Source organism: Ahaetulla prasina, chromosome 5 (assembly GCF_028640845.1).
Source record: "Ahaetulla prasina isolate Xishuangbanna chromosome 5, ASM2864084v1, whole genome shotgun sequence".
NCBI lineage: Eukaryota > Metazoa > Chordata > Lepidosauria > Squamata > Colubridae > Ahaetulla > Ahaetulla prasina.
The window spans coordinates 102,194,603-102,218,688 of record NC_080543.1 but is presented as its reverse complement, the minus strand read 5'-3'; the positions used below and the strand labels follow the sequence as shown (position 1 = coordinate 102,218,688).

Genomic DNA, 24,086 nt, shown 5'->3' with positions numbered 1-24,086 from the left:
TATAGCCGCCAAGAGTCTTCAACAATTCTGGAGTTAGAAATTGATGAATAAATATTTAATTTTTTTTGCTTTATTTATTTATATCCTACCTTTATTGTTCTTACAAATAACTCAAAGGATGATATTCTCAAAATTTTAATTGGGTATTCTTAATATTTTTTAAATTTTAAATCTAAATTTTAATAATCAGCCTTTAAAATTTGCTCTTTTTAAATGTTGTTTTAAATTGTATATATTTTGTTTTTATTCTGGCTGTACACCGCCCTGAGTCCTTCGGGAGAAGGGCGGTATAAAAATCTAATAAATAAATAAATAAATAAATAAAAATTATCAATAAATTTGCATATCTTCTCCACAATTATGGCTGGATACCCCATCAAAAGAAAAGCACTCAAAATTCGGGGATTAAGACAAATCTAAATTGGTATCTATCAGTGCCTGTTTATCACCACATCTGGTTTAAGAAAAGTAGTTTATTTCAATCCTGATTTAGTCACTTGGCTTACTAAATGCCTCCTTTCCCCAAGCTTAAACTGCCCCTTTTATCTGCCTGCATATTCATCTTATATCTCAATTATATAATACTCTTGCTTTGCTCATTCCCTTCTTTTCTTTACCATGGTAATCAGGGATCCTAACCTTACATTGCTCCTACTAATATATTACACAAAATGAAGAGGAGGATCTTCATCTGTTAGCTCCTCAAAATAAATATATATAAACGTATAAATGTAGGTCTTTGGTTATTCGGGTTTTCTCCCGCGTAAAATTGGAAGTGTCTTGGCGACGTTTCGACGAAGTCTCATTCGTCATCTTCAGGCTTCAGCTTCGTGCTTCTGGGAGCAATATGTGATTCACACATTGCTCCACGAAGCTGAAGCCTGAAGATGACGAATGAGACTTCGTCGAAACGTCGCCAAGACACTTCCAATTTTACGCGGGAGAAAACCCGAATAACCAAAGACCTACATACAAACACCCGCGAAAACCTCAGAAAACAAACGTATAAATGCATATACTTTGTAATATTAGGATTATGAAAGTACTAACATTGGTACATGTTATTTATAAGGCTGTTTTAAATCCATTTTGTTCCCAATTAAATGAAAGAAAAAGATAAGATTGTTTACACAACAATGGAAGTAGGCACATTTAAACAATATTGGAACTTCTATAAACAAGGTAATAAATCTCATTATATCTATTCTAATGCAAACACTTTACTTGGGTGTCTTTGATCATTATCTTCACTATAAATGGAATGCAATTTCTGAATTAGATGTTTCGGCTATTTATATGCGTACATCCTAATCCCATGAACCAGACCTTGTCTGAAAGTAGATTACTCTGTTTTTATGTAAGAAGAAACAATAAGAACTTGTAAAGACATTCCATTTTCAATTTTTAAATTTATTTATGAGTAGACAAGATCACAGGCATCAGTCTAAATCACATACTCAGTATGTTCTATACAAAAAAGTATAAGCAAAAAAGGAACAAATATGGATATGTGAAAAAGGGCAAGGGGAAACAGATCCCAAAGTATAATAATCTACTCACCCCCTATATACACATTTGCACTAGAACATAGTAGTAACTCATAAATATGTATACACAACATATACACTTACTCATATAGGAAAGTATAAATTTTAAAGGTCCATTTACTATAGATATTCTGCTCAATAGGCATGAAACCATAATTGAAGTATTAATGAGAAAAATATAATTTTAAATCCATCAGACAATTAAATCATCTTTCAGAACCATGAAAACGCTCATTTTATAACCAGGGCAAAGTAACATGCAATTAATGTATTTAGAAAACACTTTATATTTTAAAAATACAAAAAGCAAGAAGAGCATTTCATAATAATCCTATGAAAAAAAAAGATCTTGGAAAGGGTGAAGAAAACCAAGGTCAGAACATAATTGCAATATAATTATTTTATTGATTCAGTTTACCCATTCAAGGTTCTTTGAGTTTTGTTATTATATCTAGTACAAAAAGAATTGCAGGAGAAATGAGAAATCATAGTACAATTTAACTGATGAACAAATGCCAAGGCCTTCCAACTAACAGATAACAGGGGAGATTTTCTGCTAAGGAAATTAAGAGCCTGTTTACAAAAGCAATCAATGTCCTAGAGGAAAATCCACATTTTCATTTGCCCAATCTTTTCTTCCCCAAAACACTATATGACAAGCTTTTTGTAAGGGTCATATTCTCCAGGATATTCATATTTGCTATAGTAGAATGTTCCTGGGGTTTTCACCCATAAGAATTCTATATCAGATGGAAGTTTATTTTATTAATTAAAGTTCCAATTTTATAATGGACGTTGTGCATTTATCCTAGTACATAACCAAATTAAAATTAAATGTTAATTTTATGTTAATGGACATCTTCCATATATTTTGACTTTAACTGAGAGAATTATTCAGCCAACATGGCTGCTTTTGAAAATTTGTGAAGTTATTAAATTTATAATTTATAATCTATTTCAACAAACATTAAGAAATATTAGATTTAAAAATAAATAAAAATAAATCAACTATTGCATATTTATGCTAGATCTCTGATAAATATGGGACATGATTCCTTGGATCCTGGTCATTTTATCTTAATACAAATATGTGCAGAAGTTTTTTTTACCATGCAGGACGAATTTAAAAATAATTTATTGGTTGGTTTATGGGATTTAGACATTGGACCTCCAGAACAGAACAGAACAGCTTTATTGGGCCAAGTATGATTAGAAACACAAGGAATTTGTCTCCAGTGCAGAAGCTCTCAGTGTACATGCAAAAGAACAGAGTAGTAATAATCATAATAATAATACCAGTAAGAGGGGGTAATAAAGAAAATAAGAAGGATAATAATAATACTATAACCATGCAACATGGATAAATATATTTAGACATAAGAATGGATTGTGAGAATTAGGTGTTCAGCAGAGTGATGTCATGAGGGAAAAAACTGTCCCTGTGGCTAGTTGTTTTGTCATTCAATGCCCTACAACGGCGTTTGGAGCAGAGAAGTTGAAACGGTTTATGTCCAGGATGTGAGAAGTCTGTAGTTATTTTCTCAGCCCTCCTTCTGTACTGTGCATTATGCAGGTCTTCTATGGGATGCAGGCTTTTGCAATTGTTTTTTTCTAACTAACTATCCATTGGAGTCTGTACCTGTCCTGTTTGGTTGCTGTACCAAACCAGACAGTTATAGAAATACAATGATAGACTCAGTAATTCCTCTGTAGAACTGTATCAACAGCTCCTGGGGCAGTTTGAACTTCCTGAGTTGACGCAGGAAGAACATTCTTCGTTGTGCCTTTTTCATGATGATTCTCATGTTAGATGTCCATTTCAAATCCTGGGAGATTATAGACCCCAAACTTGAAGGATTCTACTGCTGATATTGTGCTGTCCAATATAGTAAGAGATGATAGAATAGAAGGCCTCCTCCTAAATGTCATTCTTATCTCTACAGTTTTAAGCACGTTCAGCTCCTGATTGTTCCAGCTGCACCACACAGCCAGGGGTGTTATTTAGCAGGTTCTGGAGAACTGGTAGCAGAAATTTTGAGTAGTTCGGAGAACTGGCAAATACCACCTCTGGCTGGCCCCAAGTGGGGTGGGAATGGAGATTTTGCAATATCCTTCTCCTAGGAGTGGGGAGGGAATGGGGATTTTGAAGTATCCTTCCACTGGAGTGGGGTGGGAATGGAGATTTTGCAGTATCCTTCCTCTGCCACGCCCACCAAGCCACACCATGCCCACCAAGCCATGCCCACAGAACGGTAGTAAAAAAATTTGAATTCCACCACTGCACACAGCCAGTTGTTCAATCCCCCATCTATATGCAGATCCTTCACTGTCTCGAATGAGACCAATGACTGCATCTTCTGCAAACTTCAGTACTTTAACAGAGGGATCCTTAGAGATGCAGTCATGAGCATAGAAAGAGAAGAGCAATGCAGAGAGAACCCAGCCCTGAGAGACGCCTATGCTAATTGCCAGGGCATTAGATGTGATATTCCCTAGCTTCACCTGTTGCTTCCCATCCAGCAAAAAGTTAATAATCCACCTACAAGTATGGACTGGCACAGCTAACTGAATCAGTTTAGAGTGATGAATTTCTGGAATGATGCTATTGAATGCCAAGCTGAAATCTACAAAATGGCCCCTTGGATAGGTCCCTGGGGATTCAAAACGTTGAAAGATGTAATGCAGTGCCATACTGAGTTATTTAAAAATGAAGTTAATAATTAAATTATATATTAAGCTCATTTTAAAATTTTAATAATATAATAATTTAATAAGAAGTTTAAAATGAATATTAAGTTTATTATTAAGTAAATATTAAATTATTTAAAAATAACTTAAGTTTATATAACTCACTTCATGGTACGTGTCCTCCAATTCTCCATCATAAATCCAACGATAAAGAAAATTCAGGATGGGATGTGATACAAGGCCAAGAATATGTTGCACCAGGGATTTCATGTAGGGATCACCTGTTTTACTGTAGGCATGAACAGCTGATGCAAGTTCACCTCCTTTTCTTCCTGGAAAAATACAGTGTATAAGGTTTGATTGATGGAGAATCTACTAGAACAATGCATTATAATCTGGGATATCTTCAATACTTCTGTACTGAGGCATTCCTAAGCAAATAGCTAGGAATGAAATTCTGAACCGACATCATAGGCTAGAGGATGAAGCCACTGTTTCTCTACCTTTACCTCCTGGTGCTATTAGCTTCTCTTATGTAGCTAATTGAAACTTGGCAGAAGGCACCCAATGCAGGACAACCAGGTAAAAATCTTTCCTGAAGCAATTTAAGCAATTGATTGCCCTCTGCAAAGATGAGAGCAAATTTCCTTCTTAAATCCAGCCTGCTTTCTCCCCAGATTTTCACAACCTGCTCTATGTAACTCACACAATTATTGAAATAATTATTGCTGGGAAATTTGTTCCCGATGTACTTTCCACACAGTAATTCTCCCCATCAGCCACACCCTTTCATTCCATGTACATGGAAAGATCAAGAATATCCGGAGCAGCAGGAAAAGAAAGAACATCCCACTCTGACCCCTCTCGTATGGAGAGTGGCAGGCATGAGTACACCCATCCCCCTCAATTTTCATAGCAGAACATTCCTCTTCAACCGAAGATGATGGGACAGCTGCATTTTCAGAATTCTCCCTGTCACTTTCTGCAGTCTCCTGCAATCCAGGGAAAGGTGAATCATGGAGACAATCAAGGTATCTCTGCAACTCAATTGCTGAACAAGTAAGAAAGATGCCTTGACAGAAATATGAAGATGCTTTACTAAGGCAAAAGGGGCTGAAATAAGGTAACGTACTATGGTGACGCAGTGATTAGACTAGAGTGTAGTACTGCAGGCTACTTCTGCTGACTGCTGGCTGCCTGCAATTTGGCAGTTCAAATCTCACCAGGCTCAAGGTTGAGTCAGCCGCCCATCCTTCTGAGGTGGGTAAAATGAGGACCTAAATTGTTGGGGGACAATATGCTGACTCTGTAAACTGCTTAGAGAGCGGTGTAAAGCACTGTAAAGCGGTATATAAGTCTAAGTGCTATTGCTATTTGGAAGTGGTTTAGGCAGAGGCCTCCCTGGTTCAATGGAGTATAAGAAAGGGAGGAAACACAAAACAATCAGATTTGCAAGATTTTGTTATTTTTGCCAATCTCAATTGGCAGAAATAGTTTTAGCCTTCCTGTGGAGTAGATTTCTTGGTTTCTGAAGCTAGGATGAGAGTCATCAATACCAGGTATTCTTCGTCTCCAGAATTGGAGTCTTTAGCAGAAGGCTTTTCATGTGGCCAGTTATTGTTTCACTGGGAACAGTAAAAGAGTCAAGGTGTAATAGTTGTCAGACAGATACCTATACAAGTGACTATTACCTAAGCAAATCAAACCTAAAGAACATCCACATACAAACACACTGGTATTTAAGAAGTTTAGTCTCCTTGTAATTATAGCTGTGGGCTCAAAGACAAAGGATCAGCTTGAGTGATTAATTTTTTTAAGATGAAGGACTAAGAGAATTAGTGAAAGATACAGCCTGGAGGACAGAAGGGAAAGGGGACATTATTGAAACCTTTAAATACATTAAGAATGTGAATGAGGTTCTAGAAGAAATATTTTGAATATTAAGCAAAAATCAAGTAAACGGGGGCATAACTTCAAACTGACAGGAGGAAAGTAATGTTAGAAAGTATTACTTCACAGAAAATGTAGTGGAACTTGGAACCAGCTTCCTGTGAGGCAGTGGGTTAATCATCCATAATTGAGTTTAAACATGCTTTGGATAAACACGTCTATCATCCAACAAAAATTTAAAAATTAAAAAAAAATTAAATTTAAAATTTAAAAATGTTTAAAAATTAAAAAGTTCAAAGGGAAAACTCGATGGACCATTAGGTCTTTTTCTGCCCTCAGTTTTTTGTGTTTGTTTCTATACAAGGGACATAAGAATTTTAATATGTAACTGTCTGGATCAGACTGCTTTTGGGAAGGTTCAAGAGTGGATTCTTGGGAAGAAATGATCACTGAAGAAAAGGGAAAGTATAGTGAATGATGATAGTATAAAATACATTTTGCTCTATTTCCCTTTATTTATTTCACGGCCTTCATTTTGATTACTATTTCTTACTCCCTTTCTGCCTTCCACACAATGTTGCCTACCCCAAAAGCAATAGTGTGATGTGTATGTATGTAATAATGTAGTACGGACAAATCATATAATTGGAAGCTTGTGGGGTATCAGTATTATTTTAACATTCATGTTTATTTTATGCGCAATTGGAAGTATTGTATTACCATGACAGTGATCAACTAGAGCTGCAAGAGTTTTCAATCTTATTTTAGGATCATACGTCCAGACTAACAGTCGGCGAAGGGTTAAACTGCTTTCAATCCCCAAATTGACACCTTGATCATCTTCTACCTGCAACTGAAAAAAAAAACAGTCAAGAGATTAAAAAGAAGTTTTATATTAATATTCTATGCATACCAACTCTGAAATATATTGCACTGAATTTAAATGGGACTTAATCCCTGTTAGCAACATAAAATTACTTTCTCAAACCTTCGTCAATCAACAATAAACCATTCTCAAAACAAACAATTCTTGTTTATTTTAATCTGAGTTTTAATCTCAATTTGACCCATGCAATTATATTTTTTTTGATTGTTCACTGTCTGACTGGAGGTTTGTGTGGAAAATGTATGTATGTGTGTAAAAACATGCTTAGAATAACACATTAGAGAACCATCTGAACTGGCATTTATGAAAATATATAAAATAAAACCTGTGCTCATTAAATAAATCAGAAAGTAAATACATGGGAAATTGTAGATAATATTTTAAAGCTCAAATGTTACAATGATTTGCTATAAAATAGTTGCTCAACAATGTTTCTGTAATAATAGCAACATTTTTAATTATGTTCTATACACATTTCATGTTATATAAATATAAGAAGGATTATAAAGTGGAATTATTAGTTTAATAGCTCAGAAATAATATTCTGAGCATGCACAACAAAGTGACCATTATGTGATACAACAGAAAATGGATAGTGGGAAATTAGCAGAATTATAATATTTTGTTTTCTTGTCATTCTTAGGCAACACAGTTTAACAACTATTTATAAATCTATAATAGAGGCTATAGCTCTCCAGAGATCATTGCACTATAACTCTCAGCATGCTGAACATTAACCAAATTGGCAAGAGTTGCTGGGAACTCAATTCCTCTTAGCATGTAACAACCCATTCCTGAAGTACAGATGCACAATTGTCAAATTGTGTGGACTTTATTTACCTGTGAGTGTAAAACAGACAATAATCTGTAGTATTCTTTAAGTTCTTGGTTTAAGGCAGCACAAAAACTCTAAAAGACAAAAAGAATCAAAACAATTGTTATACTTCAATTACATTACAGAGTTGTCTGAAGGATTATATTCTGTTGACTCAAAATATGTTGGAGGAAGTAAAGTATCTTGATCTCTTTCTGTCAGATTTCACACCTATATGTCGAAGGAAATGGCACCGTTCATTTCTAAATGACTTTCAATGCAACCTGGACAGAAGTAGTACAATCACCAGCCTAGGTGATCTTTTCAGTTGGGATGGAAGGAATTAACTGTCCTCAAGAGGTTGGGGTTGGTAATTTCATTGGTTGGATCGGGTTTGTGCAACATATGTTGGGGTTGTTAGGAAGGCCACTCTAATGGAAAAGTGACTTCCAATTTGGGACTGAGCTTCACTCTCATCCTAAAGAATAGGAAGCTAGATTGCTAGTGCCATTGACCTTAAAAGTGCTGACGGCGAGTCCAGATCTATTTGCAATAAATCCGTAGTCATCTATGATTTAATAATGAATGAAGCTATGGTGAAATGTTGCCATGTCAGTTACCAGATTCTTCAGAATCAGCATCATGATCATTGTGTTAGGATTGACTCTGATAGTGATAGAAAACTTGACTAAGACCAAGCAACTGTGTACAAATATTGTGATGCAAGGGCCCATATGATGTTGTTGAATGGGAACTTTAGTTATAACAATGATATTATATTGTACAACGTCATTTTCGGCTATTGGGGAGATGCTGTTGACCCCCTTTTCCAGTGCCTAGATGTCTGGATGGGAGAAAATAGACTGAAGTAGATCTCTGGCAATGTAGAGAGAAAGGAAGACAATTTTCAAAAATAAAGTATATTTTTATGTGAGCCACCAAGAGTAGCTTTTGATTTCAGTAGCCACAAATATGTTAAAAAAACAAACAAACCACCTCAAAGCTATTGAATGGGGTACAAGCTGTAATGTAATAACTGAATAACAAAATTAGCCGAGGGAGACCACTGTACCTCAGATGGCCGGGTGTGAATCCCTCTTTGTGAGGTGGGGTCATAGATGTCAGATGGGCTTGCTGGTCGCGTACCTGGCTCCTTGCTGCGTGACAGCTGCCCTGCCCGAGCTCCTAGAGGTGCTTGCCGGGGTGGCGGTGGAGACCCCCAGACTTTTAGTCATGGGGGACTTTAACCTGCCATCTGCCGGCTCGTCATCGACGGTAGCTCGGGAGTTCTTGGCTTCCATGACGGCCTTGGACCTGACTCAAGTAGTGGATGGCCCCACTCACATCGGGGGTGGCACACTGGACCTGATTTTTGTCTCTGGTCAGTGGTTGAGAGATCTGGACTTAAAGGAAATAGTCATTGAACCTTTGTCATGGTCAGATCACTCTCTCCTTCGCCTGGACTTTCTGACCGCTACCCAACACCGCAGGGAGACGGAACCATTACGTTGGTACCGTCCCAGGCGCCTGATGGACCCAGAGAGGTTCGGACGGAGCTTGGGCCATTTCCTGAGGGTCTGGCTCACGGCACGGCAGAGGAACTAGCTGCAGCCTGGGAGCGGGCTGCGGCTGGGGCTTTAGAGCGTGTCGTGCCTTTGCGCCCTCTGACCCGGCGTAGATCCCAACCGGCTCCTTGGTTCTCCGAGGAGCTGAGGGGGATGAAACGCCGGAGAAGACGCCTAGAGAGTTCCTGGAGGTCCAGCCGTTCAGAGGCTGATCGGACACTAGTTAGATCCTATACTAGGACCTACCTAGTGGCACTGAGGAAGCGGCGTTGCTACGCCTCCTCCCTCATTGCGTCGGCAGATAACCGCCCAGCTGCCCTGTTTCGGGTGACCCGCTCCCTCCTTCACCAGGGGGAGCGGGATGACCCGTTGCAGGGACGTGCTGAGGAGTTTAACGGTTATCTATACGATAAAATCATTCAGCTGAAGGACGGTCTGGACCAAGATTGTGGCGATTCGGACGGGACGTCTGAGGGCGGTCTTGGTGATGTTGTGTGGGATGAGTTTGACCCTGTGACTCCCGAGGACATGGACAGGTTGCTGGGTAGATTGAATGCCACCACATGTTTACTGGACCCGTGCCCCTCCTGGCTGGTGCTGGCCACTCAGGAGGTGACACGAGGCTGGCTCCAGGGATTACAGTGCTTCCTTGTTGGAGGAGTCTTTCCGGCCGCCTTGAAAGAGGCGGTGGTGAGGCCCTCCTCAAGAAGCCTTCCTGACCCGCTGTTTTAGGTAATTATCGTCAGTCTCCAACCCGCCCGCGGCGAAGGTTGTAGAGAGTATGGTGGCATATCAGTTCCCCTGCACCTGGAGGAAACTGTCTATCTGGACCTGCTCCAGTCCGGCTTCCGGCCCGGTTACAGCACTGAGACGGCTTTGGTCGCGTTGGTGGATGATCTCTGGAGGGCCAGGGATAGGGGTTATTCCTCTGCCCTGGTCCTATTAGACCTCTCAGCGGCTTTGATACCATCGACCATGGTATCCTGCTGCGCCGGTTGGGGGATTGGGAGTGGGAGGCACCGTTTATCGGTGGTTCTCCTCCTATCTCTCCGACCGTCGCAGACGGTGTTGACGGGGGCAGAGGTCGGCCAGCGGCGCCTCACTTGTGGGTGCCGCAGGGTCGATTCTCTCGCCCTTCTGTTCAACATCTATATGAAGCCGCTGGGTGAGATCATCAGTGGCTTCGTGTGAGGTACCAGCTGTACGCTGATGACACCCAGCTGTACTTTTCCACACCGGGCCACCCCAATGAAGCCATCAAGTGCTGTCCCGTGTTTGGAAGCCGTATGGGTCTGGATGGGGAGGAACAGGCTCAAGCTCAATCCTCCAAGACGGAGTGGCTGTGGATGCCGGCATCCCGGTACAGTCAGCTGAGTCCGCGGCTGACTGTCGGGAGCGAGTCATTGGCCCGATGGAGAGGGTGCGCAACTTGGGCGTTCTCCTGGATGAACGGCTGTCTTTTGAAGACCATTTGACGGCCGCTCCAGGAGAGCTTTCCACCAGGTCCGCCTGGTGCGCCAATTGCGCCTTTCTAGACCGGGATGCCTTGTGCACAGTCACCACGCCTTGTGACGTCTCGTCTGGACTACTGCAATGCTCTCTACATGGGGCTCCCCTTGAGGGGCATCCGGAGGCTACAGTTAGTCCAGAATGCAGCTGCGCGGGTGATAGAGGGAGCCCCTCGTGGCTCCCGAGTAACACCTATCCTGCGCCGGCTGCACTGGCTACCTGTGGCCTTCCGGGTGCGCTTCAAGGTGTTGGTGAATGTCTTTAAAGCGCTCCATGGCATAGGGCCGGGGTACTTACGGGACCGCCTGCTGCTACCGAATACCTCTCACCGACCCGTGCGCTCTCACAGAGAGGGGCTCCTCAGGGTGCCATCGGCGCGACAGTGTCATCTGGCGACACCCAGGGGAAGGGCCTTCTCTGTGGGGGCTCCCGCCCTCTGGAACGAACTCCCCCCAGGACTTCGTCAACTTCCGGACCTCCAAACCTTTCGCCGCGAGCTTAAAACCTACTTATTCATCTGCGCTGGACTGGGTTAGTGTTTTAATGGGTTTTAATGGGTTTTAGTTCTAAATTTTAATTTTGGCCAATTTTAATAAGTTTTTTAACTGTATTTTAATTTGTATTTATAGTATTGTATTTTTACTTGGCTGTGAACCGCCCTGAGTCCTTCGGGAGAAGGGCGGTATACAAATTTAAATAATAAAATAAAATAATAAAATAATAAAAATGTTTATATGCAATGTTCTTCATAAAACAGTGTAAGGATCCACTGAATTCGTTCAGGTATTATGAATACTGAAATGAACCTTTTAAAAAGTTAAGAGAATGTCTGTCCCTAGAAGGTACCCACAACCCTTATTGAGAAACATCAGACAAGCATAAATAGCAAGTGATCTGCATAAAAGAAAAGGAGAAACTAAAACAGCAAATTGATTAAAAAAATCAATTTACCAAATATTAAAATCAGGTTAATAAGGAGTTTGCAGTAATGAACTGAAGGAAAAACTTTAAACTCATTAAATTTTCACCTTGTAATTTTTTAAAAGCCAGATAACAGAAAAAAAAATACCAATTTAAATATTTGATTTAAATGTCAAGTTGTAGTCTTTAGAAGATTGGAAGATGGAGAGATAGAAACGCACTACAACAAAGTGCAAACAAAGTGCACAAATCATTCTCCGTATTCATTCTCTGTATTGCAGCAGAGATGAGGAAAGGTAGAAAGATTTAGCAGCACATCCAACTTGACACGTTACCATAGAAGCAAAGGAAAGGAAAGCTGCCTTAGGAAATCACTTGAATTTCATTTTTTTAGATATCTAAGTAAAATGCAAACCAATAACAGCTTTTTCTATTCCATTCTGCCCAAAACATGTACAAATGATCCATAATCTACGGGACCGCCTACTGCCGACTTCTATCTCCCATCGTCCGGTATGCTCCCACAGAGAGGGACTCCTCAGGGACTCCTCAGGGTGCCGTCAGCCAAACAGTGTCGACTGGCGGCCCCCAGGGGGAGGGCCTTCTCTGTGGGAGCTCCGACCCTGTGGAACGAACTTCCCCTCGGACTTCGACAATTACCTGACCTTAGGACCTTTTGCCGCGAACTTAAAACTTATTTATTTCGTATGGCTGGACTAGCCTGATTTTTATTTTTATTGGATGGGTTTTTAAAATTTTGTTATTTTACGGGGGAGTACGTTTTTTAACATTTTTGGGCATTTGAATTAGTTTTTTAAGGGATGTTTTTAATTACTGTGTGTATTTATATTTTATCTGCCTGTTCACCGCCCTGAGTCCTTCGGGAGAAGGGCGGTATACAAATTAAAATATTATTATTATTATTATTATTATTATTATTATTATTATTATAAGATTAAATTACAGTTAAGATTTAATTCGGTAAAGGAAGGGTACAATTGATAGTTATATAGAAAAAGCCCTTGGCAAATCAATGAGATCTTGAGATTTGAACAAAAACAATAGTTCACTGATTTGTTTTTATTTTCTGGGAGGAGGACAGACACTGGAAGTGAAGACTGTGGGACACTGCAACTATCATAATTGTAAGCCAATTGCCAAGCATTCAAATTGTGATCACATGACCATGGGGATGTTATGACAGTTGCAACAAGAATCCCTTTTAATTCCCCCTTGTTTAGTGCCCATAACTTGAAACAGCTGTAACTTCAAATAGCTGGTGAACAAGTGTGGTCAGTCAATGAGGATTAAACTGTACTGTCCTTTTATGGTGTACCTTCACTTATAAAAGGCAGAAAATTATGTTAACAAGAAAGGAGCAATTTACTGCTTTATGGTCTAAATCAGCCTTCCCCATTCTGGTTTTTTGCTGAGAATTTTGGGATGAAACCACTCCTTTAAAGGGGAAAGCCTTAAACCAATATGTCAGATTTTAAGAGAAATGATAATATAGAGACGGACACACGTATTTGCCAAAAGATAGTAATAACACTACTAATGCTATTATTGACTGAGTATTGAAAGTATTCAAGTTAGGAAAAAAATAACTTCACAAATCTAACCAGTGGGAGGGAAACTGTAAATATAAAGAGGAGACATTTTTAATGTGCTGTGTCATCTCTACCAAAAGAACTCAAATTGCCAACTCTTAAAATAAATATTTTTAATTAGCTTCTGTGATCTGCTGTAATCAGACAGACTACAGTTTCCATCATTACCACTTAGTGGGCCACCCAGAAACCACTAGGTTTTGGGGAAATTGATCTGGAACATTCTTCTTTGAAGCAGGGCCTTTTCAACTGAACTGGAGTTGTGTGTTCAAGTGTTGATCCTACAATAAGAGCCAGCTGCCTGAAGAGTCTCCCAAATATAATAGGGTGCTTTCTTCTCTTGCAGGTGGCACACAGAAGGAATCGATCTTTTGACAACTCTCCTTCTACTAGGTGATCTTGATTACTAAGCTCAAATGCCATAGCTCAAGCCACAAATACTTCAACAGTACCCATGTGCTGAAAGGATGTGCCAATTCAGTATCTTTGGTTTCCTCCCTGAAAATATCAGGGAGATATTCATGGAGAGATCATGTATCCAAACAAACCATCCTTGACTCCTTCTGCTCTCCTGGATTTTTCTAGTTGACAGTTTTTCTAGTTGATAGTTTTTATAAGTAAGGAACCAGTGGCAGGGTTTGTTGTCTCCCAGCCGAAATCATCAAAGAATTCTCATTTTACTCACATACCTGACCCACCAGTCCAAATGCACGGTCCATGCTTCTCTGGTCGGTATATTTTCTTATTTTATTATGCAGCCATCCTAACTCAGCAAGCCGGCTTGTGGTATCTCTGAGAGACTTACAAAGATTTACCTAAAGGATTAAGGTACAAATGCTAAGTAAAGAAGATACAAAACCTGTGTCACCAAGCACACTGGACTACATAGCAGTATCTGGGGAGTTTTTTGTTTTAATTTACCCCATTGTATTATGATGCTTATAGCAATTTACATTTAGTGTATTTACAATGACTTGCAATTGGGCAGATTACTTGAAGAACTTGCTCCTGTATAAACCTATATGTAGTTAAGATTGATTACTGGAAACTTTTCCACAAGGTCAGCCAACTGTGGAAATTTGGCGGACAGCAACTAAAGAAAGGCCATTTCTATCTTTGTCTCTATATTTGGATGCCAGATTTTTATTCCAAGGTCAGGTAATATTACTTCTGAGATTGAATTTTGTTGCTCTTTTAAAAATATCTGTATATTTAATGCATGTCTGATATTTAACTATTGTTTTGTGGTCTTTTTATTTTATTATTAACCACCTTGGATATCAACAATGTAAGAATTTGACAGAGAATGCTTTTTTAAAAAAATAATAAAATGAATAATGCATTACAATCTATGGACACAGACATATTCAAGTGTGATCTCCCCCATCTACACTATGTCTAATAAGTTAACACAGTACCTTTGCATCTACTTTGTAACAGTTTTCTGAATTAAACATCTTAATAATTTTGCCATCTATTCCCTGGAAAACATATAAAATGTCTCTCACAAGAGATGCCTCGGTTATTTCAACAGATCCTGTAAAAACAAAAAGAGATCAAGCCAGTTCAAAGACTTGTTTAAATATATTTGTTCATTTTTCTTTTATAACAAAACAGTATGTTAGCATCCCCAGACTAATTTCAGTTTGATTGTACTGTGGTGCTATCACTATTTTAACAATCTTTGACATATATTAATTTGTAAAAACACTAAATTCTAATATACATGAACATATATCTGTTAAAAAATAAATTAAATTCAGAAAATACTAAGCTTTTGGTGTTTCTTAAATATCCCCACCACTTCTTTCTTCATCCATCCATCTCGCATTTAATTCTGGAAAGCTGTATTCAGTAAATCATCATATTCTTTAAAAAAAATCTAGATAATTACTGAATGTTTCAAATTCCAAATATCTACAGCATAGATTTAAAAATTAAAGAACACTAAGGCTTGTATTTTTCCCTATAGTCCACAACACACTTGGTATTTATAATATTTATAAAATCCATCTGCTGTCTTTATAAATATTCTTTAACTGGGAATATGAAAGTTTTCAGAAGCAGTTACAAACAATAACGGCAGGGTATATCCGTTTCTTCAATTACATTTGCAAGCTAGAATGAATAATTTTTTTTTTCTGACATAATATAAACAAAGAAAATTAAGGCAATGGTGTGGCTTTTTTCTATATTTGTATGACACTGCTCCAATGCTTTATTCATATCACAGAATCCAGGGCATCAAATGGAAATACTGTCTAAAGAATAAAGCAATTCTATTATACTTCTGAACCATAAAGTCAACAAGAGAAGGCAACAAAATAATAAGTCCAAAACAGTTTCTCCTGAAAGTTACTAAGCATATAAAGCACTCTATAACGTTATTTACATCAAGCATCTTACTATAGGGTAACTCTGAGTAGCTTACAATGTTAAAAGAATAAAACTATATAAAGCACATAAATAATATGAATAAAATACTATAAAAATACAAATTATCAAATCTGAGTAAAAGATGGGACAGGAGGGAATAGGATGAGCAGGGAGAGAGATGGGATCTGTTATTACTCTATTGCTCACCTCTACTGTGAAGCTCCCCCACTAGAACCCCAAGCCAACTGGCAGAGCCAGGTCTTCAGGCTGTTGTGGAAGGTCAGGAGGGTTGGAGCCACCCTCACTTCAGGGGACAAGATGTTCCAAAGGGCAGGAGCGATGGCAGAGAAGGCAGCCGGAATACCCTGGTCAAGGAGGCCTTAGCATGACTCCTCTGCTGGCACAGGTGGGGCGGGCCAATCCCATTGGAATGAGACATTCCCTCAAGTAATCTGGACCCATGCCATAATCTTTTGGAACAAATTCAAGCTTATTTTATACCTAGCAAAATCCAGCTGCTGGATAGTACATTGGCTCCATTTCTAAAATTATAATTTGAGTCATGAATTAAGCACTTCATAAGCAATTTATTACAACCACATTTTTTAAATGATGCAAGCACACACAAAACTTAGGATGTTAACCTTTAACACAACTCCTGAGAAAGGCATCTACCTTACCCACTCAGTTCTTTCAGAAACATACAAAGACTAGAAGGAGGCAAGATTAAGAGAAAGCTAATTAATGATATCATCAAATGATATCCTTAGGAGGAGGAATCACTATTTTACTGAAAATTATAAATACAGGTTTTCAAACAATGAAAGAAATCCTAAAATGGGGGAGGGAGATTAAGAATAATATAAGCCCTTTCCTAGCTAGTCTTGAAAGTGGTGATTATGAAGAGTTGTTTCTATTTTAGAAGCAACCTTACTGTGTCCATGTCATTTTGTGAATGTTTTGCAAGCATTCTTCCCCTGCTGATAGGTGTATATACTAGCAAATTTAGCTATTCTTCTATAGAATCTACACCTTGGTCCTATACAACTTTCACAGGAATGTTGACTTTTCCTGGATTAGTACAGTTTCTTGCTTTATCACAATCTGCTCCTGGAAATGTTACTATGAAAAGCAATTTCCCACAATTCAAATACAAGGCTCCCTTGGCTGTACAAAATTATAGTTGCATGTCTTCTTGAAATATAGTCCTGAGCTTTCAAATGTGCAGTTTACATTATAAATGGTGTATGCTCCCAATGAAAAACACTGTTTATATCACAACAGGTAATCTTCACTTAACAACCGGCCACTTATCTGCCATTTTAAGTTATAGACACCTCCCCCAAAGGTTCTTATGATTGTTTCAAAGTTATAGTTGCTATAGCACCCCCAAAATCATTTGCCCTTATGACTGACTGCAGGGAGCAGTCCCCCCAGCCCTTTTCCCCCATTCAGCCTTGGGCCTGCTTGTCACCCACCCATTATCCATCATACACTTATCTTATGAAAATCTCCAGACCTTATTTTGGGGAAGGAGAGTAAGCCATTCACCCCTGAGCCACAGCTGCCATTTTCAATGTGTCCACAATTCTTCGTGGTTGCACAAAAATGGCAGCCATTTCTGGGAGGGCACCATGTTGCCAAGGGACAAACCCTGCTGGAATCCAGTGTACAAGAAAACACCTGCGTGGATCCTGGGGGTTAAACTAGGCCCAAGGGCTGTGAGGACCCAATCGGTGAGAAAAGGAGCACGGGAGCAAGGGAATAGAGTATGCCCATGGCAGGTGGACCTAAGCCTGCACTATGCCTCCCAAGACCTCCCTCACCCAAGACACTTTGTGCTCCACATCAGAGAAAACAGAGGATGGAGGTCTTTAAGTAAAGCCATCTCACTTAATGTCCATTACCGCTTGCAATCGTAATGGGCAGGCTCCATTACAGTCATAGGTTGTGTATTACCTGTACCTTCCAATATGATTATGTCATTGCAATAACTTATAGTTCTTATTCTTTCTTTCATTTAAATCCAAAGCAGGCTTATAGTGCTATAACAAGTCAAGTAGGAAACTGATTATATATTACTTCAGACAGTCTTCTGCAAGGAACTGTATCTCTTAAAGACCTTTTAAAGTATTTCTTTTCAGACTACAGTCCTGTTCCTTAGCTGGGGATGAGTAAAGCAATATCAATCTGGCTTCTTTTACAGTTAACAGAGTAAATCAGAATTCAATACCATTTGTCTAAGGCAGTTTTTTCAGCTGCCTTTCAAAATAGTTCTGGATTGGAATGTAATTTCCCAACATACGTTTTCCACTCCCATCTTACAAAAATATTCTATTTTTTTTCCTGTAACTTTTTGTCCTGAGAAGTATTTGTCATTGAAGATTAAGATCGATATAGAAGGTTATGCATGTTTTATTATATTCTAGCTTTTAGTGAGAGTGCTGTACTCAGTCCGCTTGTTTATTTATTATTTACTTATTTGCAATATTTGTTGACTGCCCCAATTGCTGGATTCTCAAAGGAGAATCAACAGAACAACGTATGTTTAAAATGGATCAAAACTCACATACCAAAGTGGACATCCACAATTAAGTCCAATGGCATATTGGAATACAAATATTTTAACTATCACATGAAATGCAAGGAGACAGAATGTGGCACCTATGTCTGAGGAAAGCATAATGCAGAACATGGGGGGGTCACTACAGAGAAAGCTGGCTGTCAGAGTCAGATATTTCATACCTCCCATAAAGATGAGACCCGTATCACACCTTAAGATATAGATTGGACTGCAAAATCGTTTTTGGAAAGGCGGTGTGTTATTACCTACATTTTGAATTGGCACCAGAATTTACCAATGCAGCAACCTCAGAACCTCAGTCTAGACTCTAGATCAATTATACCTTCTGCATCATTTCCAAAACCTGGACAATGTACAGTGCATTTTAATAGTCCGACCACATGGCGATCGAAGTAAGAGTTATTCTTTCCACATAGGGTTCCAACTGCTGCACTATAGGGCTGAGCAAAGGACCCCTTCAAGTCATGTTCATATCCAAGAGGTTGTGAGCTTACACCTACTCCTTTGGGGGAATCCTGTTCCAGTCAAGAGTGGCGTTTCCCAAGGCAGCGTTCTTGGACCAACGCTCTTCATATTATACATTAATGATCTCTGTGACCATATCACAAGTAATTCTGTTCTCTTTGCTGACGATGTCAAACTATTTAAAACCACCAGCAATACAACTACCCTTCAAAAAGACCTTGACTTTGTATCCGAATGGTCTAAAACATGGCAACTCCAAATCTCAACCAGCAAATGCTCAGTCTTACATATTGGAAAAAAGAACCCAAACACTAAGTACAAGCTTGATGGACATTACCTTACAGATGACCCCCACTCTGTTAAAGACCTTGGAGTTTTCATATCAAATGATCTAAGTGCCAAAGACCACTGCAACTACATAGCAAAAAAGGCTCTAAGAGTTGTAAACCTAATCTTGTGTAGCTTCTTTTCCAAAAAACTTCACTACTAACCAGAGCATATAAAACATTTGCTAGACCAATTCTTGAATACAGCTCGCCTGTCTGGAACCCATACCACATTTCAGACATCAACACAATTGAACGTGTCCAGAAATATTTTACAAGAAGAGTTCTCCACTCCTTTGAATACAACAAAATACCTTATGCCACCAGACTTGAAATCCTGGGTTTAGAAAACTTAGAACTCCGCCGCCTCCGACAGGACCTGTGTTTAACTCATAGAATCATCTATTGCAATGTCTTTCCTGTTGAAGACTACTTCAGCTTCAATCGCAACAATACAAGAGCAAACAATAGATTTAAACTTAATGTAAACCGCTTCAATCTTGATTGCAGAAAATATGACTTCTGTAACAGAGTTATTAACACTTGGAACTCACTACCTGACTCTGTGGTCTCTTCTCAAAATCGCAAAAGCTTTAACCAAAAACTGTCTACCATTGACCTCACCCCATTCCTAAGAGGTCTGTAAGGGGCGTGCGTAAGAGCACAAACGTGCCTACCGTTCTGTCCTATTATTCCCTTTCATTGTATCTAATTAATATAGTTATTACATACTGATGCTCATATATATGCTTATATATTATATAGTTGTTACATGTCAATGCTTATATATACTGTTGTGACAAAATAAATAAATAAATAAATAAATAAATAAATAAATAAATAAATAAATAAATAAATAAAATCCTAGATAGAGTAACTACTGGGATCAATTTTACTGAGGTTTTCGCGGGTGTTTGTATGTAGGTCTTTGGTTATTTGGGTTTTCTCCCGCGTAAAATTGGAAGTGTCTTGGCGACGTTTCGACGAAGTCTCATTCGTCATCTTCAGGCTTCAGCTTCGTGCTTCTGGGAGCAATGTGCGATTGCAGCTGTTTCTTCCTTTTTAACTGCTAGTGGGGGTTTGAACTGATTGGGTGGGAGCTTGGCTGTGCTCTGATTGGATGGGGTTTTTTTTGTGCTCTGATTGGCTGGGGCTGTGTCCTGTTTGGGTAGGGTCTTGGTTGTGCTCAGATTAATCTGAGTTGCACGGGGATTTGAGCTGGTGAGTTGCATTGCTGTTGTTTGGCTTCGTGTTTGTGGTCGTGCTACATCTTCATAGTGGGTGTCTGTCTGCTGTATGTATGGATTGGAGGGGTTTGAAATGGCTAATGTTGCAGCTGCGGTCTGGCTTCTGGTCCTTGGTCGTGCTTCATGATCAGTGTGGGTTTGGGTCTGCTTTCTGGGTGGATGTGTGGTGGTGACATCCTGTGTGGACCTCGTGAGTGTGGGTCTGGTGTCATTCCTCATGTTAGGGACTCGTTTGTCAATAAGGGTGGGTTTCCAAATGGCTGGTAAGCGGGAGGTATCATCTCGTTTGTTCATGCTGTGTGGGCATTTTTCTATCTCGATGGCTTCTCTGATTATTCTGTTATTAAAGTGTTCAGTTTTGGCGATAGTTCTGGTCTTTTTAAAGTCAATATCGTGTCCTGTGGCTTTAAGGTGTTGGACCAGGGAAGAAGTTGGTTCCTCTTTTTTGACTGAGTTCTTGTGTTCTTCAATGCGTGCACTTATTCTTCTGTTGGTTTGTCCGATGTATGTGGTGGGGCAGGCGGTGCATGGGATTTCATATACTCCTTGATTTTCTAACTCAGTTTTGTCTTTGGGGTTTCTTAGGATGGTGGATATTTTTTGGTTTGTGCAGAATGCTGTCTTGATGTTACGTTTGTGGAGGATCTTGCTGATTCTGTCTGTGGTGCCTTTTATATATGGGAGGAGGGCTGTGCCGTTTTCTTGTTCTCTGTCTTGGATTTTAGTGGGGGGTTCTTTTTGGATTAGTTTGACAATTATTGACAAACGAGTCCCTAACATGAGGAATGACACCAGACCCACACTCACGAGGTCCACACAGGATGTCACCACCACACATCCACCCAGAAAGCAGAAAAAAAAACCATCCAATCAGAGCACAGCCAAGCTCCCACCCAATCAGTTCAAACCCCCACTAGCAGTTAAAAAGGAAGAAACAGCTGCAATTGCACATTGCTCCCAGAAGTACAAAGCTGAAGCCTGAAGATGACGAATGAGACTTCGTCGAAACGTCGCCAAGACACTTCCAATTTTACGCGGGAGAAAACCCGAATAACCAAAGACCTACATATATATATATATATATATATATATATATATATATATATATATATATACACACACACACACACACACACACACACATATATACACACACACACACATACATATACATACATACATACACATATAAATTTGCAGAATTGGAAAAGATGTCAGCAGGAATCAAAATCAGAGATTAAAATACAAGCAATTGAAGATACAGATGACGTAACTTTGTTAGCTGAAAATAAAGAGGATTTATGAGAAATATTTATGAAAGGAAAAATGGAATGTACTATAAAACTTGCCTATTAAGAAGTTTACAACGTTAGTATCAACTTACATATTGATAAGTCAGAGGACTGGAAGACAATGAGAAACGTCACCTCACATTCCTCCTTCCACTTCACTGAGTTACCAGTTGGACTATTTTTTGATATCACTTATAATAGACTGGAAGACAGTTTTATTCATCTTCCTATCAGTTGGAGTTCCAGAAGACCAACAGAGCTACATTCAGAGCTGTGTTCAGACAAATTATAATGGCACTAATGCAGTTTATAATATGGCTAACGTTTCCATTCCAGGTAACCATCTACATTTGCTGAAGCCTGTCAAGTAATGGTTGTTTAATCTAAGGAAAAAACCTGTTTGTAGAATCTATACAGGCTATACGGACAGACCCGCTTGGAAGACTTGATACTGAAGGACATAGGGGCTCAGCTTCCAGGGAACCATAAATTATATCAACATATTTTTCTGCTGGTTCAAAAAAGGAAGAATAGACATTAACAGAGCCATGATGATTCAGTATCTGGAGATTATGGGGTCAAGATGGAAAGGAGCAGATTCATGCTCAATCCTAGCACAGCCAAGTGGCAAATGAATTTCGAGGCCTATTAAATTCAAAGACTTCTACATTTAGTTCTGACTAGGGAGCATTCTTCAGAAAGACTTGATGCCCAATTGGGAGTCTCCTAGATTCATGATTCCTGCTTGAAAATCAGAAGGCAGCCATGGCTCAGAGGGCATTTGAAATATTACTGGCCTATTGCTGAACCTATTAATGGACTGGGAGACCAGACACACAGTCGCTCATGCCTTAGTCATCCTTGTCTGGATGACTGCAATTCATTCTACTTGACTGCCCTTCAAGATTCAAGATTCCCTGGAACTGGGAACTGGGATTCCCTACAACTGGTCTAGGATGCATGATGCACAGGCAGCTGCAGATGCAGATGCACCTCAATACACCCATGTAACATTGTCACTCTGAGAGCTTGGAGGTTATCAGTGGGCTTGGAGGTACAATTCAAGACACAATACCTTAAATATCACATTTAAAGCTCTTTGTGGCACAAACACTGAATTTTGTGGGACTATCTCTCTCTGATTATCTTTACCCATACAGTAAAATCCCACAAACTCGTATGTTCCAGAGCTTATCTCTTAAGTAATGTCCTCTCATGGAACCCAGGATTCATGTCTTCTCTTTCACTGTACTTGCCCTTTAGAATAGTAATCCCACCCAAGATCCAGATGGTTCCAATCCCACCTGGTTTTTCCCTAGACATTGGATCAGGAAGAGTGTGAACCCATCTGGTTTGACTTTTCTGATTGTTGAATCTGCCTCTTGCACACTCTGTATTATGTTTTCTTGCATCTCATTATTTTTTACAGTTTATTATATATGGAGTCATTTCAAGAGGGCAGCAGCAATTTAACTAAATAGCATTTTTTCATACAGTCGCCAAGAACAAACATAATTCAGTGGCACTTAAGCAATTAATAAACATACTAGAACTTATTTCCAAATAATTATATTTTAAAAACTTTACACTACAGTTTTTAATATGGACAAAATAATGACGCCTCCAATTTGATAATTGATTTTTAGGCTGTTTCAACTTTAAAAGTTTACACACACTGCAAAGTCAGTGAAATACATTTCTCTTACCACTTATGTCACCCTCCCGCCTTGATCTTGGCTGATTACGTGAAACTGTGGTTGAAAGACCTTTTGAGGTAGAATTTTGTAACGTAGGCTGGCCTGCAGTTAACGTCCAAGCAAGCCGTGTCCCCAGCTGTTGTCGGAGACAATCTCCTACTCCCGCACGTTGATAGGATTGTCTAAGAAAAGAAACCCTAGGTATTAATATAACAATGATAAAATGGCAATAAAATACATGAAATGTTCCAAATATTTTTACTTTTCCATGACTGTCCAATGATGTTCCAGCTAAGCCTAATTCAAGCTTTGGAGCCAGAAAATAGATAAAAATAAATAAATATACAAATACATACAAAATACCATCACTATAAACACAAAGGATTCCTCATGTGTTTCCTTCATATATAACTCCTAGCTGTATAGCTCTATAGTATAAGAGGAAGAGACATCTTCTCTAGTATATACACTACAGAAGAAACATATTCTCATCCCTTCAGTTGTTTATTGCCAAAAAAGTTACATAACAAAACAATGTCTTTAATGGGGCATTAGGGACTGACACTTCAAATGCCTTCTGAGAGAAACTGTCTTTCATATCGAATTACTAAATTTAGATCTGCCAACGCGAGCTTCAAAGCTTTGTTTCAATGATTACTTGACTCTTTT

At 39.1% G+C, this 24,086-nt stretch overlaps 1 protein-coding gene across 3 annotated transcripts in view; it reads right to left on the bottom strand.

The window, feature by feature from the left end:
* TUBGCP3 (tubulin gamma complex component 3) overlaps positions 1-24,086 on the bottom strand; it is a 71,962-nt gene that overhangs the window by 24,868 nt on the left and 23,008 nt on the right. For all 3 annotated transcript variants that reach the window (XM_058184441.1, XM_058184442.1, XM_058184443.1), the window contains 6 exons: positions 23,427-23,599; positions 14,849-14,967; positions 14,120-14,245; positions 7,852-7,920; positions 6,846-6,978; positions 4,401-4,567 (listed from right to left, as the gene is read on the bottom strand). In XM_058184441.1, coding sequence (XP_058040424.1) covers positions 4,401-4,567; positions 6,846-6,978; positions 7,852-7,920; positions 14,120-14,245; positions 14,849-14,967; positions 23,427-23,599 — 787 coding nt within the window. The remainder of the gene's footprint in view (positions 1-4,400; positions 4,568-6,845; positions 6,979-7,851; positions 7,921-14,119; positions 14,246-14,848; positions 14,968-23,426; positions 23,600-24,086) is intronic.